We start from the raw sequence: 25,556 nt of genomic DNA, 5'->3' as shown, positions 1-25,556 counted from the left end.
GTTTGAGCTGTATCCTCAAGGAATGATAAAAAAACTGAAAGGTTGACCTAATATTTCATGGTTGAAGACTGTGTAGTTATATTGTAGATTTGAAAGTACTTTTTTTTAATTCTAGAAATTATTGACATGTTTACTAAAATAAACACTTATTTTTAATTAGTTTATTTATCCATGCTAGCCTGCTGTGTGATCCTTTACCAGTAAAAATAATGATCTAGTGATAATACCTCTGGGCCTACTAATGCAGAGGTCCCGGTAATGTTCTGGGGAGCCAGGTTCAAATCCTGCCATAGTAGATAGTAGAATTTGAATTTAATGAAAATCTGGAATTAAGAGTCTATTGATTTCATTGTCATTTGTCAGAAAAACCCCTCTGGTTCACTCATCCTTTTATGGAAGGAAATCTGCCATCCATTCCTGGTCTGGCCTACATATGATTCCAGATCCACAGTAACGTGGTTGCTGTTTAACTGCCATCTGGGCAATTAAGCAAAAGCAATAAATGCTGGCTTGGCCAGTGACATCCACAGCCTGTAAATGAACAAAAATTGGTAATTGAGTCCCTCTGACTAGATGTCGGGTTTTGCACTGGAAAGTCCGATATTTGTTCTTCTGAGCTGGTTTGGCCATTGTACCCATGACACAAACATTTTACGTAACATTTTTATATTTTTTTTTCATCGTGTGCCATGTTTCCAAGTGAATGAGTTGCATGTGTCACTACCAAAAATTAATTTTATTTTTACAGTTAGAGTTTGCAAAGTATTCAGTTTGGAGGAATTAATTGCGACATTTTACACAGTGGGTTCTATAAGATAAGTGATTATATTTGTTGACAGCCTGATTTTTTATTGCAGGTTTAAAGATAATAGAGAAGATGAAATTTGGTTAGTAGATGTGAGTATGCACTTTTCTTTTGTAGAACTTAATAAAAACAAAATGCAGCCACTTAATGCTGACGTAATTTTAATGGAAATGTTTCCAACATTGCTCATACTTCTGCCAAAGGTTACATCACAGTTGAACAGTGATCTTTAGAGGATTAAGAGTAGCTTGTTTTTCGGCAAGATGTTTGTGTTTATGCAGGATGAACTTCGTTATCAATAGTATTATAATGCTTGTCATACATCTATGTGTGATTATAGAATTGAAAGGGTTAGATTTGTTTAATGCACTGTCTAGACTGGTCTGTGACCTAAATATGAAATGTTTCCTCCAAAGGTTATACATAGCAAACCTATTTTGCTAACTTATGAACGACCTGGATATATTCATGACCCTGAAATTGTCGCTGATCATTTTGGAAATGTTTAAATATCAATGTATCTCTACATCCAGGTTGTGGATGCGTACAACTTGTAGGTAATTTTATTATTCATACCTGAATCAATTTTCTTTTACTAAATAGGCGATTGATTCTTTTTTAACCATAACGTCAGAGTATCCTTGATTTTTAACTCTTCAAATTTCATGATTTGTATGGAGTTTTTAATCAATTTGTATAACACGTGAATTGTTAATAGCCTAGTAATCTTTCTCGTTCAAAAATTCTTGCCCAAATTAAAAGTCCTGTACTCCATTTGAGTTTCTCAAAATAATCAATTTAGTTTACTTGTGAAAAAGCAGTTTATGCTGGATGTTTAGTTTTGGTATCCCTCCATCTGTAAACAACAATAGGATGCAGTTTTAGACTTTGGGTAAGGCCATTTGAAATCATTTGGCACATGTTAACAGCCAAACAAGCTGAATCTCGAAGGACCAAGTCTGTAATGCGTGGCTCATTGTGATGTCCTTTTGCCGGTAATGAAATGATTTCTACTCATGCCTTGTTTCCAGTACTGGTTCCTCCTCTTGGAGCTTTGTTTTACCCTCATGGTTATTGATAATAGCATTTTCTTTCCTTGTGGACTTGGTTTTGGTATGCAACAGCTATAACTCAGTGTGTATTTACATTTAAGAGTAAAGCCATATACTATTAATTTTAATAAGGCTGCTTGGCAGAGCCAGAAGAGAAAATTCCTCTTGAACAATCACCACCTAAAGCAACTGTACAGACAAATGACTAGAATGTCATTTAAACCTGGCTTGGTGCAAATTTTAATAATCCTGTAATGTATAGTGGATTGTTATTTCCCACCAGTCAATTTAAGATTAAATTATGATTTGCCTTCAGTCATTTCCTACACAGATTTAATCTTCAGTTGGTATCTTCACAAATTGAACAATATGGCTTGAATAAAACAAACAGTGGCGTTCGAAACAATTTTGCACAACTGAAGAGAAAGAAAATGAAATTTAAAACTCATCCTAAATTGCATAACCATCCAAATTAGGATAGCTGTAAGAAGGACAGCTGCCTGTCAAAAATTGGATATTGTCAGTTTAGAATGCTAATTGAAGCAACTGTATTTGCTTATGTGTGGACAAGTTGCAAATTTACATGCTTGGTATGCTGTTCTAAGTGATGCCTGGGAGAAACGTATAGATGAAAAGTGAATTTTGTTCTTGATTTATTGTGTAGATGCATCAGATCTTGTACTCGCAGCAAAAGTTCACTTGACTAGTTTAAGCAACATTAGTCTTTTAATGCCATCCCAATCAACAATTATTTTGAATAAAGATGCCCAAAAGTTTGTCACTTTTATATGTCACAATTCATAGTTCCAACTTCCTAAGAGTCATTGATAAGGATTTAATTTTTCCAGGTAATGATTTCTTTTAGACGTAAGCAACATCATTACAGATCCTTTGCAAACATAAGAAATAAGGGCAGCAGTTGAGCATTTGGCCTCTCAAGACTGCTTTGCTGTTCAACACGAACATAGATAAATTGCTTGTGTTTTGAATTTCACATCCCTTCTACCACTGACTATCTTTTGATTTTCTTTCCAAATGGGAATTTATTTACTTCAGCCTTAAAATTATTTAGTTATCCCACCGTCACTATTTTGCAGCAGCAAATTCCAAATTCCTACAGCCTCAGAAAAAAAAATCCTCTCCGTAATAAAAGTGAAGCCCCAATTTTAAAACAGTGGCCTTGGTTCTGGAATTACTCACAAGAGGGAACATTCTTTCCATATTCACCTTGTCCATTCAGGATCTTGTACATTTCATTCAAGTCAACCCTCACTCCTCTTCTTCTAATCTCCAGTAGAAATAAATCCAATCTATTCTCCTAAACATTCCACTCATTTCAGGTATGAATCCGGCGTATCACTTCATATGAAGCTAATACATTTTGGTGCAGTATTGTTGGGCTGAAAGACTTGCACTTATGCTGTCCTCCATGGCATCCTCCATAATTAGAGGGAGTACAGTGAAACAAATGTGGACATTATTCTTGATACTTGCTCCATGAGTATTCCAGCAAAACCCTTGAAAAATCAACATTAATGGAGTGAATGCAGCCTGTATGGCTCAAAATAAATCCCTGCTTCGAGGTAGTGTTTTCCCAACTCAAATGGCAAACATTCACAAGGCCTCAGTGCATCAGGTGAAACATGAACAAAGAAACCTCCTGCTAGTTACCAGGTACCACCCACCTCTCAACTGATGACTGAACAAATTTGCCAGAGCAGGTAGAGACAGGTACAATTACAGCATTTTAAAATGCATCTGGATGGGTACACAAATAAGGAAGGTTATGGGCCAAATGCCAGCAAATGGGACTTGATCAGTTTAAGATATCTGGTTGGTGCAGGCAAGTTGGACCAAAGAATCTTTCTGTGTTGTGTGACTCTTATGTGCTTCCGATGCGTTTACATTATCCTGTAAATAAAGAGACCAAAACTTACCACAGTATTTGAGATGTATTGTCATCAATGCCCTTTATAACTGTAGCATAATGTCCTGCCTTTAATGTTAAATCCTTGTCATAAAGGATAGCATCCTATTAGCCTTAGTAATTGTGTGCCATACTTACATAATTAACTTTATGTTCCATGTACTGAAACATACAAATCCCTCTGTACCTCAGAATTCAACAGTCATTCTCCTTTTAAACAATACTCTGCTTTTAATTTTTCCTGTCAACTTCACATTTTCCAACATTATATTTCATCTGCTAGATTTTTGCCCACATACTCAACCCATGTATCTCCCTCTGCAACCTTCTTATGTCTCCTTCACATTGTACTTTGCAGGTGACACCAAGATATTTAGCTACCATTCCTTTGCTCTCTTCAAAGACATTGAGGTAAATTGTAAAAAAAATATGAGGCCACAGCACACAACCCTGGGCAATACCAGCTGTCACATCCTGCTTGTCAGTCAAAGATCCATTCGTACATAGTCTGCTTTCTGCCAACCAGCAAATTTTCAGTCCATGTTAAGAGGATACTCAGTACACCATGTGCTTTTATTTTCTGGAATACCCCTTGATGCATGTTATCTAACACCTTCTGAAAATCTATATACTTAGTTCCACAATGTCTATCTACAATGTATATTATGACAAAGTGCTCCAGTACTCCTATAAATTATTAAACTTGATTTCCCTTTGAAACCATGTTGATTTTTCCTGAGTCCCTTGAGTTTTGCTAAGTATGCAGCCATAATCTCTTCAGTGATCAATTCTAACACCTTACTCTTGGCAGATATCAAGCCAGCTGGTTTATAGTTTCCTGTTCTCTCTTGCTGTCTCACTGCTCCCCCTTCGTGAATAGAGCTGTTGTATTTGCCGATATCCAGTCCAATAAAGTATTTCGTGAATCTGGGGAATTCTGGAAAATTTAATGCCAACACAGCTACTATCTCATTAGCTACCCTGGGCAAAGCTTAGCTGGACCTAGAGATTTGGCAACTTGCAGCTCTATCAGCTTTTAGTACTGTGATGAGCACATACTTTTTGTTTTTGTTTCTTTGTTGACTGAAATAGGAAAAAGTCTGTGTTTTATAAACCAAGCCTGATGGAGGACCAAACCAAGGGATTACTGTGCTTTCAAAAACCTAATTATTGACACACTCAAAAGTGTAAACAGCACTTACAATTTCTTCAAGAATTGGAGATTATTGTAGATGAATAGGAATTGGGACGGTATTTGTGAAGGAAGGTTTGGCTGGCAACAAGCAGCTAATTGGTCTGTGGAGTGGTGATGAGATGTCGCCGACAAAGGCCTTCTGCCTGCCAACAACTATGTGATTGGCTGTCAGTTCCTGCCTTTCTCTCATCAATTCAAAAAAAAAACCTAAAGCCTGAAGAAAGCAAATTTATTTTCATTTGCCACTTGCTCTAAGCCCTGTTGTTTCTAATCAATAAGTCAGACTTATTAAGTTATGAACCAGTCAGTCTGAACTTCATGTTCCTGCAAGCAAATGAAAGTACCTGGAGAAGAGGCTCAGGAGATCCTGACAAACAAAAGGAGCATCTCAGCAAACCTTGTTGACATGGACCATTGAATTTCCTTACCAGGTTTTTCCTCCGTAACACCATTAATCTCTTGTCTTGCAGTGCATACCTACTCTACAGCAAAGATTCTTTGGCAACATCTGTAATTTTCATGCATATTGAAAATATTATAATTATTGCAATGCAGGAAAAACTTAAATTCATTTGAAGACAGCACATATCAGCGAAACAGTTTAGTAAAACCTGGAAACATTATTTGAAAAAGTGATCGTATAATGATAGTTATTTGTATGTGCATTACACTACACCGAAATCAGTTTGATACTAAACGTTTCTATCTGACAACTGTCAAACATGTATGCGGCACAACTTTCCTGTGCAGTAATCTGACTGCTTCACATGGAATTGTGATGGAGTCCAAGGTTTCAAAGTTTGTTTTGCTATAGATAGTAATGGGACAGAGAAACTGAAAACGGAATTCTCTATTCCAATTATTAGTGACCATCTTGTACTTAATGCCTTAGTTCTGATCTGTCCTGTGAATGAAAACCTATATCTGCCTTATCAAATCCTTTTGTAAGTTTAAATGATATCTGTCATGTAACCCTTTGATCTCTTTTTCTAAAATAAAGGCTCCCTAGTTTGTTTCGTTTCTCAGTTCCAGTCTTATACGTAATTTTTTTTCCAAACTTTCTCCAGTGTGCCTTTCTATTCGTAATACAAAGATCAGACTGTTCACCATACTCAAACAACAATAAATTCTTCAAGTTTGTTTCCCCTGTCCTTCTCATTTGAATTAGATTTGGCTCAAAAAAGATCATGCTTTTGAGGGAAAGATGTTTGGTCTGCAGTTTTAGCTTGCTGAATTTCTTGCTATATTTCTTGCTATTCTAAGCAAGCCCTCTGTTTTATTGGTTTTGACTTTGGAATCAACACTCTCAACTTTATACTTCAAACCAAACTTTCATTTATTTGAAATTATCGAACATCATATAATTAACGTGAGAGATGTCTGGTGGAGAAGCTAGAGAATGCTGAAATGCCCAAGCACAATATTGAGTAAGGGTTTGGTGCTGTGCAGTGGCAAACATGGGATTTTAGGGATAAAGCCCATGTACCTTCATGCTCTCCTGATAACCCCCCTGTTTGCACATTGAATGTAATTGCATTGTGAAGACTCTTATCTCAGTCAAGTTATTGAAATTGGCTGATGTAAAGTTTTTTTGGTGGTGGAGAACAGTTTGATCTAATTAGTTAACATGTTAAAAATTGTTCTGTTTGAGTTTATTTTCCTAATTCTTCTCAAATGAATAAACTATCCACTGCTAATGATTTATGTTTGTTTTAGTTTTATGCACCTTGGTGTGGCCACTGCAAGAAGTTGGAACCAATATGGGATGAGGTAGCTGCTGAAATGTTTACATCAGGTTCTCCTATAAAAGTGGGGAAGATGGATGCAACAATTTATGCAGGTGAGGTGCACCATAGTCTGCCTTGTATTGATACAAAGAACTGTATGAAAAATGACTCCATTCAGTCTCATCTAAAATAACGTTACATTTCAACCAGGTCTACTACTTTACTGAAATCAAATCCTAATATGCTGGGTTTTTTTGTATGGGATGACTTTCGTTCAGTGCTTTATTAAGCATTGTGATTTAAAAAGCACATAATTTGTTTTTTATTGCATGGGATTACAGAAATTTAATAATTTTTTTTAAGTTGATTCTCTCTTTCAATTAGTTAATGTGTTTCTTTGGAGCTGAGTACCAACTTCTAAAGTTTAGAACATAATGAAGTCAAATTATTATTTTTAAAAGAAATCTTATCTATAAATTAACATTTATTTTGTAATTCCTCAGGCTAACGTTCCCTTATACAGACCACCAGAGCATTTGCCTTCATCTTTCTTTCTGATATATTTTGCCCGATGTGCACGCATCAACTGTGATGCTGTGCATATCAACCTAACACTGCCAATTTTCTCATTTTTTTTCTCTCCCCACAAAATACTGATTATGTATTATACTGCAAAATGCAGTTCTGGACATTGCTTTGATTGTCATAGGACACAAGGAAACTGAATGATTCTTAGAGAAAACAACAGCCTTTGCTTTTAACTAAAAACATCACCAAATATTGAAAACGCTGTTGCTATGTTAATCATTTCTTCTGGAAAATATTGTTTGCAAATTAAGTAGCTCACAGGCCAGTTGCAAGTTTTAAAACAAATCTCTCTCCCTGTCCTCAGCACATGTCTGTAAACAAATGGTGATTTTATTTTTCTGTCATTTTAATTGAAGGTAGTGCGGTATTTTTCCGACTCTCTCGTGGGCTCGGATTTAATTTTACAAGGACCATAACAGCACTGTGGTAAATTTTAAAACCAGAAGTAGAGTTTATTTTACACCCTCTTAGATGAGGGGAAGGAGGAATCTCTGCTTTACATCTCAGTCACAAGCATGCAATAAGAGAGAATCAACCAAAAATTGAGCTTATTCAGTTAGAAACCACTTATGTACATATGTCCTTAATTGTTAAAATGGCGTCTAAAGCTCAAAAGTTGATATTAGCGGTTTGGAATACCTTTTATGGGCGTGGTTGGTTAACTAACCAAAAGATGTGTTGTCCATTCTTCTCTTTAAAGCTATCTTCAAAAATCACCTGAAGAGTTTTTGTCAAACTTCTCGCTTTGATGAGGAAAAAAAGGATTATTTGCAGCGTCCACAAATATAGTTTCTGGCTGCTTTTTACAGGACAGAGGTTTATTCCTTTGTAGTCCAGTCAGGAGTATTGATATTCAGATGTTCCTTGAAGCAGTTTGTTTTGTTTCTGATTTCCAGCAGAATTCCTTTTGTTTCCATTTTATTTCTGACAACTTAGATTATATTGGCAGTTGATAATGCAGATTTTTCAAACTAAATTTGAATTAACCAGTAATTTGAAGTAATTGATGTAAATATCACAACAAAGTAAGAAGTTAGTGCTCATAAATCTTATCATTTAAATTAAGTGACTTTAGGTGTTGCAGCTTTCCTGTAATTATGTTGTGGTGGCATGGTGGTTAGCACTGCTGCCTCACAGCACGAAGAACTCCGGTTCAGTTCCAGCGTTGGATGACTGTTTAGAGTTTGCACTTTTTTTCTGTGTTTGTGTAGGTTTCCTTTGGGTGCTCTAGTTTCCTCCCACAAGATATATAGGTTAAGTGGATTGACCTTGCTCAATGGTCCATAGTGTCCACCGATGTGCAGGCTAGGGGGATTAGTCATTGTTAATGTGGGATCTTGGGATTAGGATAAAGTGCTGGGAGGAATGTTCCTCGGGAGGTTACTGTCGACTCGATGGGCTGAATGGCCTCTTTCCACAATGTGAAGATTCTATGAATCGGTACTGATCACCTAAACAGACAGCTGTTTCAAAATCATATCTTAAAAAAAAAAACAGTTGAGCTCAATACTGTAGGACAATAGACAACTTGTCAAGCCCATCAGGAAGTATGTGGGGAATAGAGGGCGCACCAACTTGAGATTCTGTTTGGGGAGAAAAATAACAAAAAATGTGGAGAAAAATCCATTTAAGATTCTGCAAAACTCCATAAAGTGAGGCAATTAAACGTCAAATGGTTATTAATATATTTTTGAAGTATTGTATGTTTAGATTAGATATGTGGATTAAACTCTTATCAGATGCTAGTGTTGTGCTGGTTCACTACTTCAAAATGAAACATGACAAATATTGGGTTAATAAAAACAGACTGCCAGTTAAATGTGTGCATGCAAATTAACTCGTTTGAATTGTAGAAGTGTCAATTGTGGATTATACAATGCTGTTGTGACACCTGCTAATTGTACTATTTTAATACTGTGTAGAATGAATTGAAAACATCTAACTCTCTATGGGGCTGTCTTTTAATGAGGAGTACTGTTTCTTGTACATTGCATTTTCATGTGAACGCCAGCAGTGTCAAGGTTGTTAGTGTTAATATTATGGAATTCTTGACTGGTTTTAACAGAGGTGTTGAGAGAAGTTTGGGAAACTGAATTTTTTCATGTTGTCTTTTGCTTCTTTACTGATCAGGCAAATAAATAGCCGAAAGAGTCCATAAATGTGTAAATCATACTTGCTTTGCTGAAATGATTGGAGTGAAGTCATTTCACACATTTTGGTCCATTGTCTTAATCTACAGAAGACGATAGTGTATGTTGCATTGCTTATGCTTTAACAATATATTGAATGACAGCTATTTAATTAGTCCAAGGAAAAATGCACATTTTGAAAACTATAATTCAGGTTAGTCATTTAGATAATATGACTTGACATGTTCAATGTTTGCATATTTGGAGTCGTCTGTGATCATATTTGAGTGCAAACTTGTAAACATTCTATATTTTTAGAATTTGAAGGGGTGTGGAATTCATAACAATTAACAAAGATCTCAAGTTCTACCTGAATGAATTATAGATTTTTTTAAATGAAAACAGCTGGTTACTTTGCAGAATTTATCTAATAATTTCTTAGATTGATCATATGAACGTTTCAGTCCAGTTATTTACTTTAGATAGTTGTAAATCATTACTTCTGATTTCCAAGTCATCAGTATCAATCTGAGGTAGAAAATTATTTTTCATATCGTTTTATGTCGGCAAGGATTGCAATCTCTTGATATCTGATATCTCATAACTGGATAAGTAAGTTGTCTAGAAATTTTATTGCAGCATTTAGTTGCATGATTTCAAAGCTGTTTAAGTTCCTTAGTCTGTACCTTCATAATTTGAAACTCTGGTTACTTCATTCTTCAACTCCTCCTCACAGACTGTGCACCGAGTTCTGGTTTAGTAATAGATTAAGCTGAAGCTACAGAAATATTCTTCAGCTCTGTTGATGGGATTTTGTAGCCAATCAAACCAAGATGTTAGATAACTGTTACAGATGGAAACCTTAACTTTTGTTCTTTTCTTCTTGTCATAAGTCATCTCCTTTGAATTAGAACTCACTGTAAAAATGCAGCAGATCTGGCAGCATTTGTGAAGAGAAAACAGTTAAAGTTTTGCATTAGGTTACCCTTCTTCGGAACAGAGTTCTGAAGAGGGGTCACTGAATCCAAAACGTTAACTCTGCTTTCTCTTCACAGATGCTGCCAGACCTGAGTCTTTCCAGCAATTTCTGCTTTGGTTTCTGATTTCCAGCACCCACAGTTCTTTCAGTTTCCTTTTTAATTCATTCTACTTCTGATAACCTAGATCAGATGGCTAATGATAATGCAGACCTTTAAAATATATTGGAGTTAACCAGTCATTTGAAGTAATCAATGCAAATATTGCAACAAAATAGGAAATTGATGCTTCAAAAATCTGATCATTTGAATTAAGTGACTTTAGCTCTAGCTCCACGGGTGTAGCATTATCAGCTTTTTGCTATAATTATATTGTGGGTGACACGGGTGGCTCAGTGGTTAGCACTGCTGCCTCATAGCGCCAGGGGACGAGGATTCAATTCTAGCCTTGGTTGACTGTCTGTGGAGTCTGCACGTTCTTCCTGTGTCCGCGTGGGGTTCTGTTGTGTGCTTCGATTAGCTCCCACACCCCAAAGGTTACGTGAATTAGCCATGCCAAATGGTTCCATTCGTTAGGTGGATTAGTCATGGTAAATGTAGGGATTGATTGCAGGGGATGATATTTGAAGGGTTGATGCAGACTTGATGGGCCGAATGGCCTCCATTTGGACTATCTGGGTTCTGTGATTCTAGAGTGAATTATCAATGTAAAGATTTTAAACTAGATTTGTGGAGTCTCTGTGATTCATTGCAATTAAATTCAGCTACCCTTTTCTAAAAAGAAGGGTATGTATTTTCTACTTACATTCCAGTTGGTCTTCTGAGAATTGGATGAATTTAACTGTTCCATAAGAGTATATGCTGCAATTAAAGTTGGACACAGATGCACTAGTTGGCATTCTCAATGGGATTTAGTTTTGCTGTTTCTGAAATCATTGGTTTCACTATTTGTTAACTAGGGAATTGGATAATGAGTCAACATGTACCTTCAAGTTACAGGACTTGTATCTATTCTGTACTCTTACATTCTTTGGGTGCCATTTAGTAGGGTGAGCCTAGAAGTTGTCAGTGTTTGGTTCATTGCAATTTTCAACACTCTCTGATCTTAGTAGATATCAGATGTTCTGTTCAAAATATCTGTATACTGAAACTTCCATGTACCAACGTTATTCTGCATGTCTAACTGAAAGCATCTGTTGCTTTTATGTTTAATGCCCTGGTCAGATGACTTTTTTTGTACAAAGGGATTGCTGACTCAATCCTGAATAAAATATAGGCATATGCTTAAGTGTTGTAACATTGCTAGAAACTTATTGACTAGACAACTCACTGTTTGTGTTCCAATTATAATTTTTACATTTTCTTAAAAATCATGGCAGTTTCACCTTTTTAACAAAATGAGCAGTTCCTTTTGAGGTTTTCTTTCGCTGATTGATCAGTTAAAAGAAAACTGTTTCAATGAATAACCAAATGAAAGTTTAACAAATATTGTATATTTTTGTCAGGAAAATATTTCCGTTTGAAAGCCTTTCTTTTGTATTAGCAGAATTGACAGATTTGCATCTTTCATGGATGGGAGATGGCATGTTGGTTAACTTGGGCAGTGTGCTATGAGAAGAGAATGCTATGGTAACTCCCAACTTCACTGAACTTGGCAGTTCCTTAATTCAAGAGAGAGAGCCGAACACACACCTACTCAAGGACACCAGTTTTTTCCATGAATCTTCGTGTGACTGAACAGGAGCTCCTTGACCCTTAATCTTTGGGCACATGGAATAGGATGTCATGCGAGGGAATGGGATCTGGAGTTCAGGATCTACTTTTTGTTTTATACTGTGAATCTTTTTGCCTCATCATTAAGATTTTTACTGAAAGCACGATGCAGCTTGGTGGCCATGTTCTTATCACAGTGGTCAGTTGGTCCCACTTATTATGTCAATACCGACATACTTCAGAGAGAGTTTAAATGCCTTTTGAAGTGTTCACTTTCTCCTCCTCTGAAATGTTAGCCATTTGAGAGTTTAGAGGAGAGGATGTGGTGGGGGCGAATGCTCTTCAGACATCTAACAGTGCCCAATTAGTTAATTATGCAGAAAGTTGCATCACTGCTTGTGGAACTGGCATCAAGAAGAACACCTCAGTTCTCCTCTTCTTCCCACCTCATTGAATGTGTAGATGTGATGGAGGCATTATTGGTAGAATTCCTCTAGCACTCTTGAGCGTCACTGGCATAGTCAATGCAGTATAGGACTATGGTGACAACAGCTCATTTGTACATTAGAACATTTAGAGTCAGAGTCATAGAGATGTACAGCACGAAAACAGACTCTTCGGTCCAACCCGTCCATGCCGACTAGACATCCCAAACCAATCTAATCCCATCTGCCAGCACTTGGCCCATATCTTTCTAAACTTTTCCTATTCATATAACCATCCAAATGCCTTTTAAATGTTGCAATTGTTCTAGCCTCCACCACTTCCTCTGGCAGCTCATTCCATACATGCACCACCCTCTGTGTGAAAAAGTTGCCCCTTAGGTCTCTTTTATATCTTCCCCTCTCACCCTAAACCTATGTCCTCTAGTTCTGGACTCCCCCACCACAGGGAAAAGACTTTGTCTATTTACCCTATCCATGCCCCTCATAATTTTGTAAACCTCTATAAGGTCATCCCTCAGCCTCCGACGCTCCAGGGAAAACAGCCTAGCCTGTTGAGCCTCTCCCGACAGCTCAAATCCTCCAACCCTGGCAGCGTCCTTGTAAATCTTTTCTGAACCCTTTCAAATTTCACAACATCTTTCCAATAGGAAGGAGACCAGAATTGCACGCAGTATTCCAACAGTGGTCTATCCAATGTCCTGTACAGCTGCAATATGACCTCCCAACTCCTGTACTCAATACTCTGACCAATAAAGGAAAGCATACAAACACCTTATTCACAATCCTATCTACCAGTGACTCCACTTTCAAGAAGCTATGAACCTGCACTCCAAGTTCTCTTTGTTCAACAACACTCCCTAGGACCTTACCATTAAGTGTATAAGACCTGCTAAGATTTGCTTTCCCAAAATGCAGCACCCCTCATTTATCTGTGTGGATGTCTGACAAAGTTTAACTGCTGTGGTTTATAGACGGTTGATCTTCTACAATGTCACCAATGGTCCCCTTTTGGGAAAAGTCACTACAGAGGTATGGGAAGGGCTAAACCTGTTCCAGAGCCCTTCAACATATATTGGAGGTGGAACGTTTGGCTGACTAAATGTGGGTTGAGTGTTTTGTTTTGGCAACATTCAAAGGCAGATTGAGTGTCTTGTATGCAGAACCGAAGAGAGCGTGGCATCTAAATGTTGTGTGAAGTCATTCATGACAAGGCAGTCAGTTGTAAACTGTCATTCTGTACATACAGTTGTCAGCTTAATTTTGCTACAGGTAGCTGAGGTTGCAGTTTTCTATTGAACCAGTGTTTAATGCTAACACCAGAGAGTAGTTTATCTTTTGAGGCTTAACACCCATTGTTAGGTGGATTTTAAAAAGCATGGGTGATATCATGAGAACATAAGAAACAGAACAGGCGTATGCCATCTGGCCCATTAAGTCTGCCCTGCCATTCATTAAGATCATGGCTGATCTTTTCATGGACTCACCTCCACTTACCCACCTGCTCAACTATAATGCTTAGTTTGTTTACTGTTCAAAAATCTATTTTTGCCTTAAAAACATTCAATAAGGTAGCCTCAAACTGCTTCACCAGGCAGGAAATTCCAAGATTCACAGCCCTTTGTGAAGAAGTTCTGTTTCAACTCCGTTCTAAATCTGCACCCCTTAGTTCTAATCTCACATACTAGTGGAAACGACATCCCTGCTTCTATCCTATGTATTCCCTTCATAATTTTATATGTTTATAAAAGACTCTCTCTCTTCTCCTCCCCCACCCCTGTCAATTCTTCTAAATTCCAATGGGTGCAGTCCCAGTCTACTCAATCTCTCCTCATAAGGCAACCTCTTAATTCTGGAATTAAACTAGCGAACCCCTTCTGCACCTCCTCCAGTGCTAGTACATTCTTTTTCAAGTAAGGAGACAAAAACTGGACATAGTACGGTCACACTTGGAGTATGATCATCCTGTACATTTGCAGCATTGCCTCACTATTTTTAAACTCCATCTGTCTAGCTATGAAAGGCAATATTCCATTTTCTTTCTTAATTACCTGTTGCATTTGCCAACCACCCTGGTTCTTATGCACAGGATAAGCTGCAATTTTTCAGCCTTTTAAAATAGTCCATTTTGCAGTTATTCCAAAATGGACAACCTTACATTTACCAACATTGTGATCCATCTGCCAGATCCTTGCCCACTTATTTTAACTTATTTATATCCCTCTGCAGATTTCATTGTCCTCTGCACTCTTTGCTCTACCATTCATTATAGTGTCACCTGTGAACTTTGACACACTACGCTTGGTTCCCCAACTCATCTTCATCTATGTAAATTGTAAACAATTGAGGTCCCAACACTGATCCCTGAGGTGCATCACTAGGCACTGATCACCAACCAGAAAAACACCCATTTATCCCCACTCTGGCAGAAATGGGACTTGAGCCTTGGATCTTCTGCCGCATGAGGTAGGAATGCTACCACTGTGGCACAAGAGCCCTTCACAGGTAACATATGGTTGGTGCTTAGGTGGCAAGATGTCATTTTCTAGTTTACTGTCAATTTTAAAAAAAAAAGCACATTTGAGTCAGAGGGCACCAGAGGTCTGTAACATATCTATCAATAAGTTGCAATTTTGATTCATTTAGAGTCAGAGTCATAGAGATGTACAGCATGGAAACAGACCCTTCGGTCCACCCCGTCCAGATATCCCAACCCAATCTAGTCCCATCTGCCAGCACCCGGCCCATATCCCTCCAAATCCTTCCTATTCATATATCCATCCAAATGCCTCTTAAATGTTGCAATTGTACCAGCCTCCATCACTTCCTTTGGCAGCTCTTTCTATACCAGTATCAATCTCTGTGTGAAAAAGATGACCCTTAGGTCTCTTTTATATCTTTCCCCTCTCACCCTAAACCTATGCCATCTAGTTCTGGACTCCCTGACCCCAGGGAAAAGACTTTGTTATTTACCCTATCCATGCCCCTCATAATTTTGTAAACCTCTGTAAGGTCACCCCTCAGCCTCCGACGCTCCAGGGAAAATGCTCCAGCCTGTTATTTCTTTGCTCTTGTTTTACCTTTTGCTTTTAACCACTTCCAACTTTTACTCTTCCCTTTCAAATGCACTGAAAATAATTATTTAAATCAAACATCCATGCACCCATGATATAGATGTGGAGGAAAAATTCCATGCCTGCATTAGGAATATGACAATTATAACCATCAAGAGGGGGACAAATTATAATGTAGAAACTACTGGAGGTATCTCCCTCTTTTCCATGTGAGGAAAAATGCCGCCACATTCTCCTAAATCACCAGAATTCTGTGAAGTTTTTTTCCCTCGGAGACAGCATGTTCTTTCAATTTCCAGCAGAATCTCTAACAGTCTTTGTTCCCACACAAATCCAACAAAAATGTCGAGAACACCACTGGGAAGTCTTCATTTCATCCACCAATCTAACCAAACATGTGAATAGATGGAGTAAAACTATCTATACTTGATAGTGCAGTATTGTTAGATTTGGATTTGCAATCAGTTTGATTTGAATGTTTAGTTACAATTGGGTTCTACAACCTGAATGTTAACAGATCTGTTTGCTTGAATTTTAAATCAACTGTATTGCAATTTACAATTAAAATGGATATCCAGGTTGTTTGAGCTTGCTAACTTGTCCTTATAATTCAGATTTGCAAAGGTCACTGGGAAAAGGTGCCAATATGTACATTTTAGGTTGCAACCTCCAATGTGTCTGGTGGCATCAAGAATCCTTTGGAGAATGATATAAAATGACATACAAAGTGGCAAAGCCAATAAGTAATCTGGAGCCATGCTGCACCTTGCAGCGGCTTGTGTAATTGCCCTAGTATAAGTGTTCTATTTTACTCAATTGATGTATGGAACTGGCACTCAATATATGGGAGCAGTGGGTGAATCCAATTCTTAAAACCCCTCTATTACCTAGCAAATCTACTCATGGAATAGAAAAGTCACCACTGGGAATAGAATGAAAAGAAATAGTGAGAAACTGTTCCTGCAATCACAGACCAGTTCTCTCATGCCTTCAGTTGGTAAGTGAATTAATGAACCACTCAGCAACAATCATAGAGAAACAACCTTTGAATGAAGGAACAACAGATAGATAGGAAGGTAAGTGATAGCCATGAACAAGTCACCATCAATAGCTGAGGCCAGGGTTTGGGCCACCTTTAGGCAGATCTACAAATTTAATCTGCCATGAGTGGATGGGAGAAGGAGGCTGTAAGAGGGTTGTGGGTGGAGGATAGCGAAGCGGCTCCAATATGAGTATAGAGGGGAAACTGGGATTCAGTGAAGATAATGGTTTTAAGCTTGGCAACAAATGATTTACCAGTGAATCAGGATTCAAGAAAACCTGGATGTCTGAGATAATGAATTATTTGTAAATTAATGTGGACTCTACTTGAAGGCTGTGTAAGTAATGTACTGGATCCTACTGTAAAGAATGCTGTTAATTGTTAAATTTAAGTCAGATTGAGATCTGAGGTGAAGTGAAAAGAACCATTACTGTCTTGTGCACTCAAGCTTTGTGCATATTGTCACATGAACTGGGATTTATATATAATATTAAATGTTGTTTTAAGCTTGGATTTCTAGTTTGGACTTAGCAACTGGTGTGTTTTTTTTGTGTGTGAAGTTGTAAGTGGTTCTGTAACAATAGCAATTCCTTTCAAAAGCAGTTTTTGAAGCCTGTTTTTTAAATTAATGTATTTTGTACACTAATGATCTTTTGTTCATTTTAGTTAGTTTGTTTGTGACCCAGCATGATAAATAATGGGCTGCAAAGATTTGTTCAAATGTTGTGGAATTTTTTTCAGCTAAAGGGAAATACTCCTAGCTGAAAGGTGATACTTTTAGTTTCACTTTAAACTTTGGGTGGTGTTAGTCCTGTGAAGACATTTTCAATAGCATAACTGTATAAAGCAGTGCTGCTGAGTAGTACATGACAAGAAATCACTAATTAGATTCTTAAAGTGAAGAATTAGTGTCCGTCACAGACCAGACAAATTCCTGGAAATGTTTATTAAACAGTTTGTGGAAGCTGAAATGTGTGATGGTTTTGGGAAGAAGCTATCTGCAGTTCCATTTGAGGTTGTCAGTGACTTAATCCCACAAAGATGTTAGATACTGGAATTCTGGTGTGAATATTATGAATGGTGTTTTAGGAACTATACCAGAGGTGTTTGGGATATTGTCCAAAAGTGGTTTTGTTTCTTTTCGATTTATAAAGGAGAGTTTTGGGACTAATGGGATTATAGATTAGATTAGATTACTTAGTGTGGAAACAAGTCCTTTGGCCCAACAAGTCCACACCGACCCTCCAAAGAGCAACCCACCCAGACCCATTCCCCTACATTTACTCTTTCACCTAACACTACGGGCAATTTAGCATGGCCAAATCACCTAATCTGCACATTTTTGGACTGTGGGAGGGAACAGGAGCACCTGAAGGAAACCCGCACAGACACTGGGAGAATGTGCAAACTCCACACAAACAGTTGCCTGAGGTGGGAATTGAACCCGGGTCTCTGGCGCTGTGAGGCAGCAGTGCTAACCACTGTGCCACCGTAATGCCCAAAACTTTGACTGTGTTTAAAATCTTTGAATTTGTATGATAAATTGTTTGGATTATACTATTTTATCTTAGAGCCTTTTGTAATAAACTTGTATTTTATTGTTGAAGCTAAATTTGCAGCATTATGAACTTGTGGTCCAGCAATAGTTAAAACCAAAACAAATAAAAATATGATTTACCAAGCCAGTTCATGTCAAAAGAAGGGCTTATGCCCGAAACGTCGATTCTCCTGTTCCCTGGATGCTGCCTGACCTGCTGCGCTTTTCCAGCAACACATTTTCAGCTCTGATCTCCAGCATCTGCAGACCTCACTTTCTCTTCATGTCAAAAGATCTGACTTGTAAAGCAGTAACATAGTTGGGATCATAATATGGAGCTGTGATTTCCTTAGTCTGTGGAAGGTGTGTTTAGATGATGATTTTTGATATAGAAATGTGTCAGTTACTTTTTTAAAAAAAAAAATCCTTTGTTGCTAACTTAGGTCTGTTGTCTTATACCAATTTTAATACTGTGTTATCTAGGAAATGTTGTGGTTTCAATTTTAATAGTTGATTATTACTGAGAATATTGATGACATTTTTTAATTCTCTTGACAAGTCCAAGTGCCTCATGTGCCATCTCACAAATAGCAGATGTTATTATTAATATCTGCATCACCTAATAAATGAGTTAGTGAGAATGAAAAGATAACCCCTGAAAATGAAATGGGTGCCCTTGAAAATCTGAGCACCTTCAAAGTAAAATATTTTGATTTATGCACAAAATGTTCTGTTTTCAGATGACCCGCATTTTTGGGCAGCCAGTTTGAACCAACATATTGTGGATAAAATGGTTCCTTATAGTCAATATAACAGTATATAATGGAGACCAAGTGGCCATAATAAACCTGCCAGGAACATGCTTTTTCTCATAATACTAATCTGAAAGTGGATACTTGAAAAAAGAAGACAAGTGCTGGACTTGCATCCCTTTGTGCTGTTTGGAGTCTCTGATTCACCATTGACTGATGCTACAATAAGCTGTCACAGAAGGGTGGCAATGAAGAATTGTTTAGGGATTTCATGAACGTCAGCTTAGTCTACTCTCACTAGCCACTCAAAATTCATGTAACTATGTGCATCAGGCAGTCGCTGTCATATTTTCTAGTTGCTGTCAGTCGAGTTCAAATTGTGCCTGTATCCTTTCTTAAGAGTGCAACATAACAATTCCATTCATCTTTGTGCTCAAAGAAATTGCAATGTTTTAAAGTTAGCAAACTACAAGACCATTTATATAGAGTTGTTACATAGTGGTTAACTATATTAGGTTTGAAGAAAACTTTTTCAGATAAATTGATTAGAGATAAAAATACTCAATGTAAGCATTTGCAGAAACCATTTGTAACCTAAATCTGTCATTCCAGTTGTTTCTAACTTCCCACTCTTTTCCTCCTCCCCAGGTATTGCCTCACAGTTTGGAGTCCGAGGTTATCCAACTATCAAATTGTAAGTGAAGGATTATAGTATCTTATCTCTTTTTCTCAATATAATTAGGAACTGTCAATCGCATTCCTTCTAACATGCTCTCATGAAGCTCAAGTAATTCTTATGTGAATAGGGAGTTGACAGGGTTGCTTATACAGGAAAAAATTGCAATTGATATGGAATACTTTTTATTGAATTTTATTGCAGCTTCATTAGTCAGTTATTTTTGAAATTGGCATTAAGTAATATTAATAAATCAACTTAATTACTCATTGTAGGAGATTTGTTTTGAAATGTTTAACCAATTTGAACAGTCTTTCTAATCAAAGGCAGAAATTGGACTGAATGTGGATAATTAACATTTTGAACCAAACTTCTGCATATGTACTTATAAAAACCAGGTTAGTAAGCTTCTTTCAGAAGCTCATGAAGATTGGGAGTCAAGAAAAAAAATGCCAGATGCTGAGGTGCTCATCTGAACTAGCATGCCAAGTATCCACAACATATTGAGACCAACACAACTGAGTTACGCTGGTCAGGTAGTGCGAATGTCTGACACTAGCTGAGCAAAATGAATATTTTTGGAGGACTTGAGTTTGGGTGCACTTTTAAGACAGTTAAAGACATCACAAGGACTGTCTGAAGGGCTTCCTTAGGAGTTTTGATTTAGCCTTCGAATTCTAGGGGAAGTTCACCCAGTGCAACCACAAAATGTGGTGCAACCTTCATTGAAAGAGAGCTCGTACCAAAGGCACAGAGCAGGGCAAGTTGAGAAAAATCGAGCCAGCAATTCATTCAAAATTTAGTCATTTGCATTATCTTATTCTAATTGCAGCAGAACCTTGCAGGATTGGACTTAGCAGTCAACTACATAGCTATCAAAGTCCTAAAGAACAATCAGATAATGAAAATTATTTTTGCGTCACACTGACGACAAATGCAATTTTTACATACTTCAGTTCTCCTGCGATAAAGGTCAATGTTTCATTAACCTTTGACGTAGCTTTTAGCATCCATACAGCAGTTTGTATGTATTTGTATGGTGGACACAAATTAGTGGAGGAACAGGGCTTAATAACTTTAATTTTTTTGAGTAACCAGGAGGAATGATCAGGATAGCACGGTGCATGGTGTCTGTGTGGATTTTAATAAGGCATTTGATAAGGTCCCATTTGGCAGACTGTTTAAAAAGTAAAGCCCATGGGTTACAAGGGAATGTGGAAGAGTTGGTTCAAAATTACATCAGTAACAGGAGGTAAAGGATAAAGGTCAGTATGTTTTTTAATGAGTGAAAGATATTTTAAAGTGGTGTTCCCCAGAGCTCAAGTTTTGGGGTCCTTTGCTGTCTGGGGAATGCATTAATGGTTAGTTTAAATGTTAATGTCACAGAGTTGGCTGTCAAGAGCATGAAGATAGCGACAATTTGCCAAAAGTGGCCAGTTGCTGCATTTCGTGAGAGTACAGAAAACAAGGGAATGGACAATATAGGGGGGCGTTTTGTGAGTGAGAGACAGACAGAGAGAGACAGACAGAGAGAGACAGACAGAGAGAGACAGACAGAGAGAGACAGACAGAGAGAGACAGACAGAGAGAGACAGACAGAGAGAGACAGACAGAGAGAGACAGACAGACAGACAGACAGACAGACAGAGAGAGACAGACAGACAGAGAGAGAGAGACAGACAGAGAGAGAGAGACAGACAGAGAGAGAGAGACAGACAGACAGAGAGAGACAGACAGACAGAGCGAGACTACGAGAACTTGATGTTCACATCCACAGGTCCTGGAAGAAGGTGGTTTCAAAACAAAAGGCAATATGGGATGCTATCCTTCATCGGTTGGGGTATGAATTCAGGATCTGTTATGATGAAAGTAAATAAAACAATTGTTAGGCCACTGCTGGCGTTTTGTGTACAGTTCTGGTCACCACATTATAGTAAGGACATAGTTGCAGTTGAGAGTCTGATGTGATACACAACAATGTTGCCAAGGCTTGAAAATTGCACTTTTAAGGTAAGATTGGATAGGTAGGTCTGTTTTCCCTAATAGAAGGAGATGAAGGATGATTTGTTGGAGTTGTACTAAATAATGAGGGGCTTGGGTAGAGAGAACAGGGAAGACCTGTTTCCATTAGCAGAGAGATCAATTACCGGGAAGCATAGATTTAAGGTGCTTGGTTGAAGGATTAAAGGGGACATGAGAACAGGTTTTTTTTTTAAACCTAGAATATGATGGTTGTCTGGAATTTCTTGCCCGGTTTGGTTATGACAAAGACCCTCCACTCCTTTTAAAAGGAACCTGGATCTGCATCTGAAGCACTGTAGTCCTCAAGGCTTCAGACCAGGTGCTAGAATGTGGAATTAAATGGCTGGCTAGTTTATTCCGCCAGACACGATGGGTTTAACTGCCTCTTCTCTGCCATAACCTTTCTATGATTCTAGAAGCAGCACGCCTAATATATTTTGAATGCAAAGAGGATAAATGGTGGACTTAGTAGGTTGAGGTTGGGGGGAGAGTAAAGGACAGAAAAATAAGGTTTCCTGCCAGATGTTGACCCATTAGATAAGTTGCTTCCTGTGCTGTAAAATTTTGATTTAATAGAGTTTAAGATTTGTTATGCTAAATTGCTGAAGCTTGCTGATTGTAGCTCTTATATGGACATTTTCTTTTGTTTATTTAATTTTTTATTTGATTGCGGAACAGAAATTTTATTTTTATCTTCATTGCTATTTATATTACCATGCTCAATTATTTGAGATACTCCTTGTACATTGTAGAAATTGATGTACAGCTAAGATGCTTTTGGTAATGTAAAATTTTAGGTATTTAAGTAGTAATTAAATAATCACATCTGTTTCACCAAAAGGCCATTGATGATAACCAGAAAGTTATCTTGTGTACAGAATTAGTTGAACTTCTTTTGGCAGAGTCCTGCAACTAGTGCCTGCTATGTATACCTTTAAAATTGTTTTACGCTATTAAAAGTGCAACATTCTTGTAATCCTGGTTGTTTATTTCACATGATGGAAATTGTCAGACAAGTATCTCCATTAGCATATAAGTGCTTTGAGGTTTTTTTATAGAATCCCTATAGTGTGGAAACAGGCCATTTGGTCCAGCAAGTCCACTCTGACCCTCTGAAGAGTAACCCACACAGACCCAATCCCCTACCTTACACTCCTGTCTAATGCACCTAACCTCCACAATCCAGAACACTATGGGCAAATTAGCATGGCCGAGTTCTGTCTCGTTTGTTGAGGATCCTGCTCTACCATTGCCTTCTATTTACACTATCCATAATTGCTATCCTTCTACTTGCACTATTCTACAATTGCAACTCAGCAAGTTCACAAGCCTATGCTGCTTAATTGTATTGTGTATTGCATTGGCATGGTGCATGCTGAGAGTTTTGGTCATAAGCACTGGGAATCATAGCAAATGCTAAGCGGGTTGAGTCTCTACTCAGTGGAATTGAGAAGAATTTGAGAGATGATCTCACTGCAACAGATAGGATTCTTAAGAGCCTTAACAGGGTAAATACAGAGAGAATGTTCTTCTCATGGGAGTGTCTGGGATGAGGAAGAATCTCTTCACTGAGAGTTAAGAGTCTTTGAAACTCCTGGCCAGATAGTTTTTTGAACTCTGGTTCAAATGTGACATCAAATTGCGACAGACTTGTTTAGTGAGACTTTTGCCAGGAAGGAGGATGTCCCCAGTCACTAGGAACAGAGTTTGAAATTCTGGTTGAAGACCAAGCTTCAGTCTTCCTAACATTTAAATGGGGAAAATTTCTGCTGTATACTGGATACCAGATGAAGAGTGGATTCATCAAGAAAGTGATGATGAGAGAAAGAGCTGGGTTGTGTCAGAATACATAAGAACAACACCGTGCATTTAGATAGTGTTGCCAAATCACTGCTTGTGGATAAGATATAAGAGGTAGCCACTGATTGTTGGAGTTACCAGTGATACATGTTGAGGAGTGGGGGAGAATCCATTTTAAGTGGTATTCTGGCTCTGTTTAGTTAAGAATGGAGCCAGGTGAGAGCAGTCCAACCCAGCTCAGCGGTGGAGAGATAGAGAATGGTGTAGTTAACTATGTCAAAAGCAGCAGGTGGTCCAATAAGAATGGGTTGGGATAGTTTATCTTTTCACACCGAAAGGTGAATGCATTTTAGGGGAACGCATGCAAAACTATTGCGGTGACAGTATGTAACAATTATTGATTCAGTTACAAGAATAGACTGTTTCATAATCAAATAAGATTCATGGCAAGCATGCAAGATTTTAAATTAAAGGAAAAGAATTGCCTTTATCAGAAACTTTTTCATGATTTTAGATTTCTAAAAATTCTTATTGAATATGAAGCTGAATTTAGTTGGAGTCCACAGACCATAAAAGGAGCAAGGTGTTAGGGGAGCAGAGGGTGAGAGAATCTTGTGTACCACTTCCCATTCACAGCATTTGGATGACTGTTTGTAACATAGTAGAGAACAGGAAGGACCCAATTCATTCCATCCATGGTCATTGTTAACATCAAAGAGGAAACAGTAGAGTTTTGTGATATGTTTTGTCAACAGTTAACTGGATTACCTTTCACATTCAAAACTATCAAGTTGAATTTAAAAATAATTATTAAATTTAAGGGTTGTGAATATGGCACTGTTGAATGCATTATTGAACTAGTAATGAACAATTACATTTATAATTCAAGTGTCTAATTAACAATGTAAATCAATGATGGTTGTTTCTATTCTTAATTAATTGTATGTTGTTGGTAAGTCTTGCACTTTTGTATTTATTTAGCTTCTATCTATGTATTTTCTGTTGAAGTTAATCTACCATTCTTCTCTCACTTATAAGGGAAAACATTACTTAATGAATTGTAGTATTTGCTTGTTCAAGTTCTTTTTCTCCCCTCTTAGGTTAAAAGGAGACCTTGCTTACAATTATAGAGGACCTCGTACCAAAGAGGATATAATTGAGTTTGCTGGCAGAGTATCAGGGTAAGTGAAATTTTTATTTCCCTTTGAAATTTTAAGTTATAAGAAGCTTGTACATTAGTCTGCAGTGTGATGTTACTTAATTTAATATTGATTAGATTATTTGTTACAGCTTCTGTTCGTTTCCTATAAGCTTCAGAATGCATAATGGCTGAAAGAATGTCTTTCTTCCTCAATAAAACAAAAGCTGGAATTTGAATTAGATCACCTACATCATCTGTTGAGTAGGAAATGTAAACATTCTAATCAAGGACATCTTCGATCACAAAGGATGGATTGAGATGATAATTTTAGTTTTTTAAATAAGGTATATACAATTTTGGAAGCAGATCGAACCTCTTGAGGGAAGTATATAGAAAATTCTGGGATAGCCGTGGCAACAGCCCTTGGGATTGAGGCCAGGTTTAATGTTATTAAGGAGATTCTAGCATGTGGACAAATTGTAGGGTGTGTATATTTTTCAAAACAAGAGATGGGAAAGGGAGGTTGGAACGTCATGGGAGAATTATATATGTTGAAAGAAATAACCGAGCCCCTCGGGTTATATTTTCCCTGCAGCACTCAGAAAATGCTAATGCCTTTTTCCACCGCCATTTGCTACCACTTTGAAGAAAGAGGAATAATAATAGAAGACAATGACAATAACAGAAATGGGTAAAGAGCAGGAAGGCATAGAAAGAACAAACCTTTAAAGTCCTCTTTACTCGCATCTTATACCAAAATTGGGATAACTGTCCCATAAACTAGCCAAGCAACATAATTATTCTCTAGGAATTGTACCTTACAGGAATTATACCTTAATATCTCAGGCGACACGGTGGTTCAGTGGTTAGCACTGCAGTGTCACATCGCCAGGGACCCGGGTTCAATTCCAGCCTCTGGCGACTGTCTGTGTGGAGTCTGTACGTTCTCCCTATGT

General features: G+C 37.7%; 1 protein-coding gene across 2 annotated transcripts in view; it reads left to right on the top strand.

Moving 5' to 3' along the window:
• tmx3b (thioredoxin related transmembrane protein 3b) overlaps positions 1 to 25,556 on the top strand; it is a 126,968-nt gene that overhangs the window by 17,310 nt on the left and 84,102 nt on the right. For both annotated transcript variants that reach the window (XM_043688478.2, XM_043688479.2), the window contains 4 exons: positions 858 to 897; positions 6,696 to 6,819; positions 19,610 to 19,655; positions 24,560 to 24,640. In XM_043688478.2, the coding sequence (XP_043544413.2) occupies positions 858 to 897; positions 6,696 to 6,819; positions 19,610 to 19,655; positions 24,560 to 24,640 (291 nt within the window). The remainder of the gene's footprint in view (positions 1 to 857; positions 898 to 6,695; positions 6,820 to 19,609; positions 19,656 to 24,559; positions 24,641 to 25,556) is intronic.

Source organism: Chiloscyllium plagiosum, unplaced genomic scaffold (genome assembly GCF_037043375.1).
Source record: "Chiloscyllium plagiosum isolate Xiang-an unplaced genomic scaffold, Cpla_swu_hap1 HiC_scaffold_4, whole genome shotgun sequence".
Lineage (NCBI taxonomy): Eukaryota > Metazoa > Chordata > Chondrichthyes > Orectolobiformes > Hemiscylliidae > Chiloscyllium > Chiloscyllium plagiosum.
This window is presented reverse-complemented; position numbering and strand designations above follow the sequence as displayed.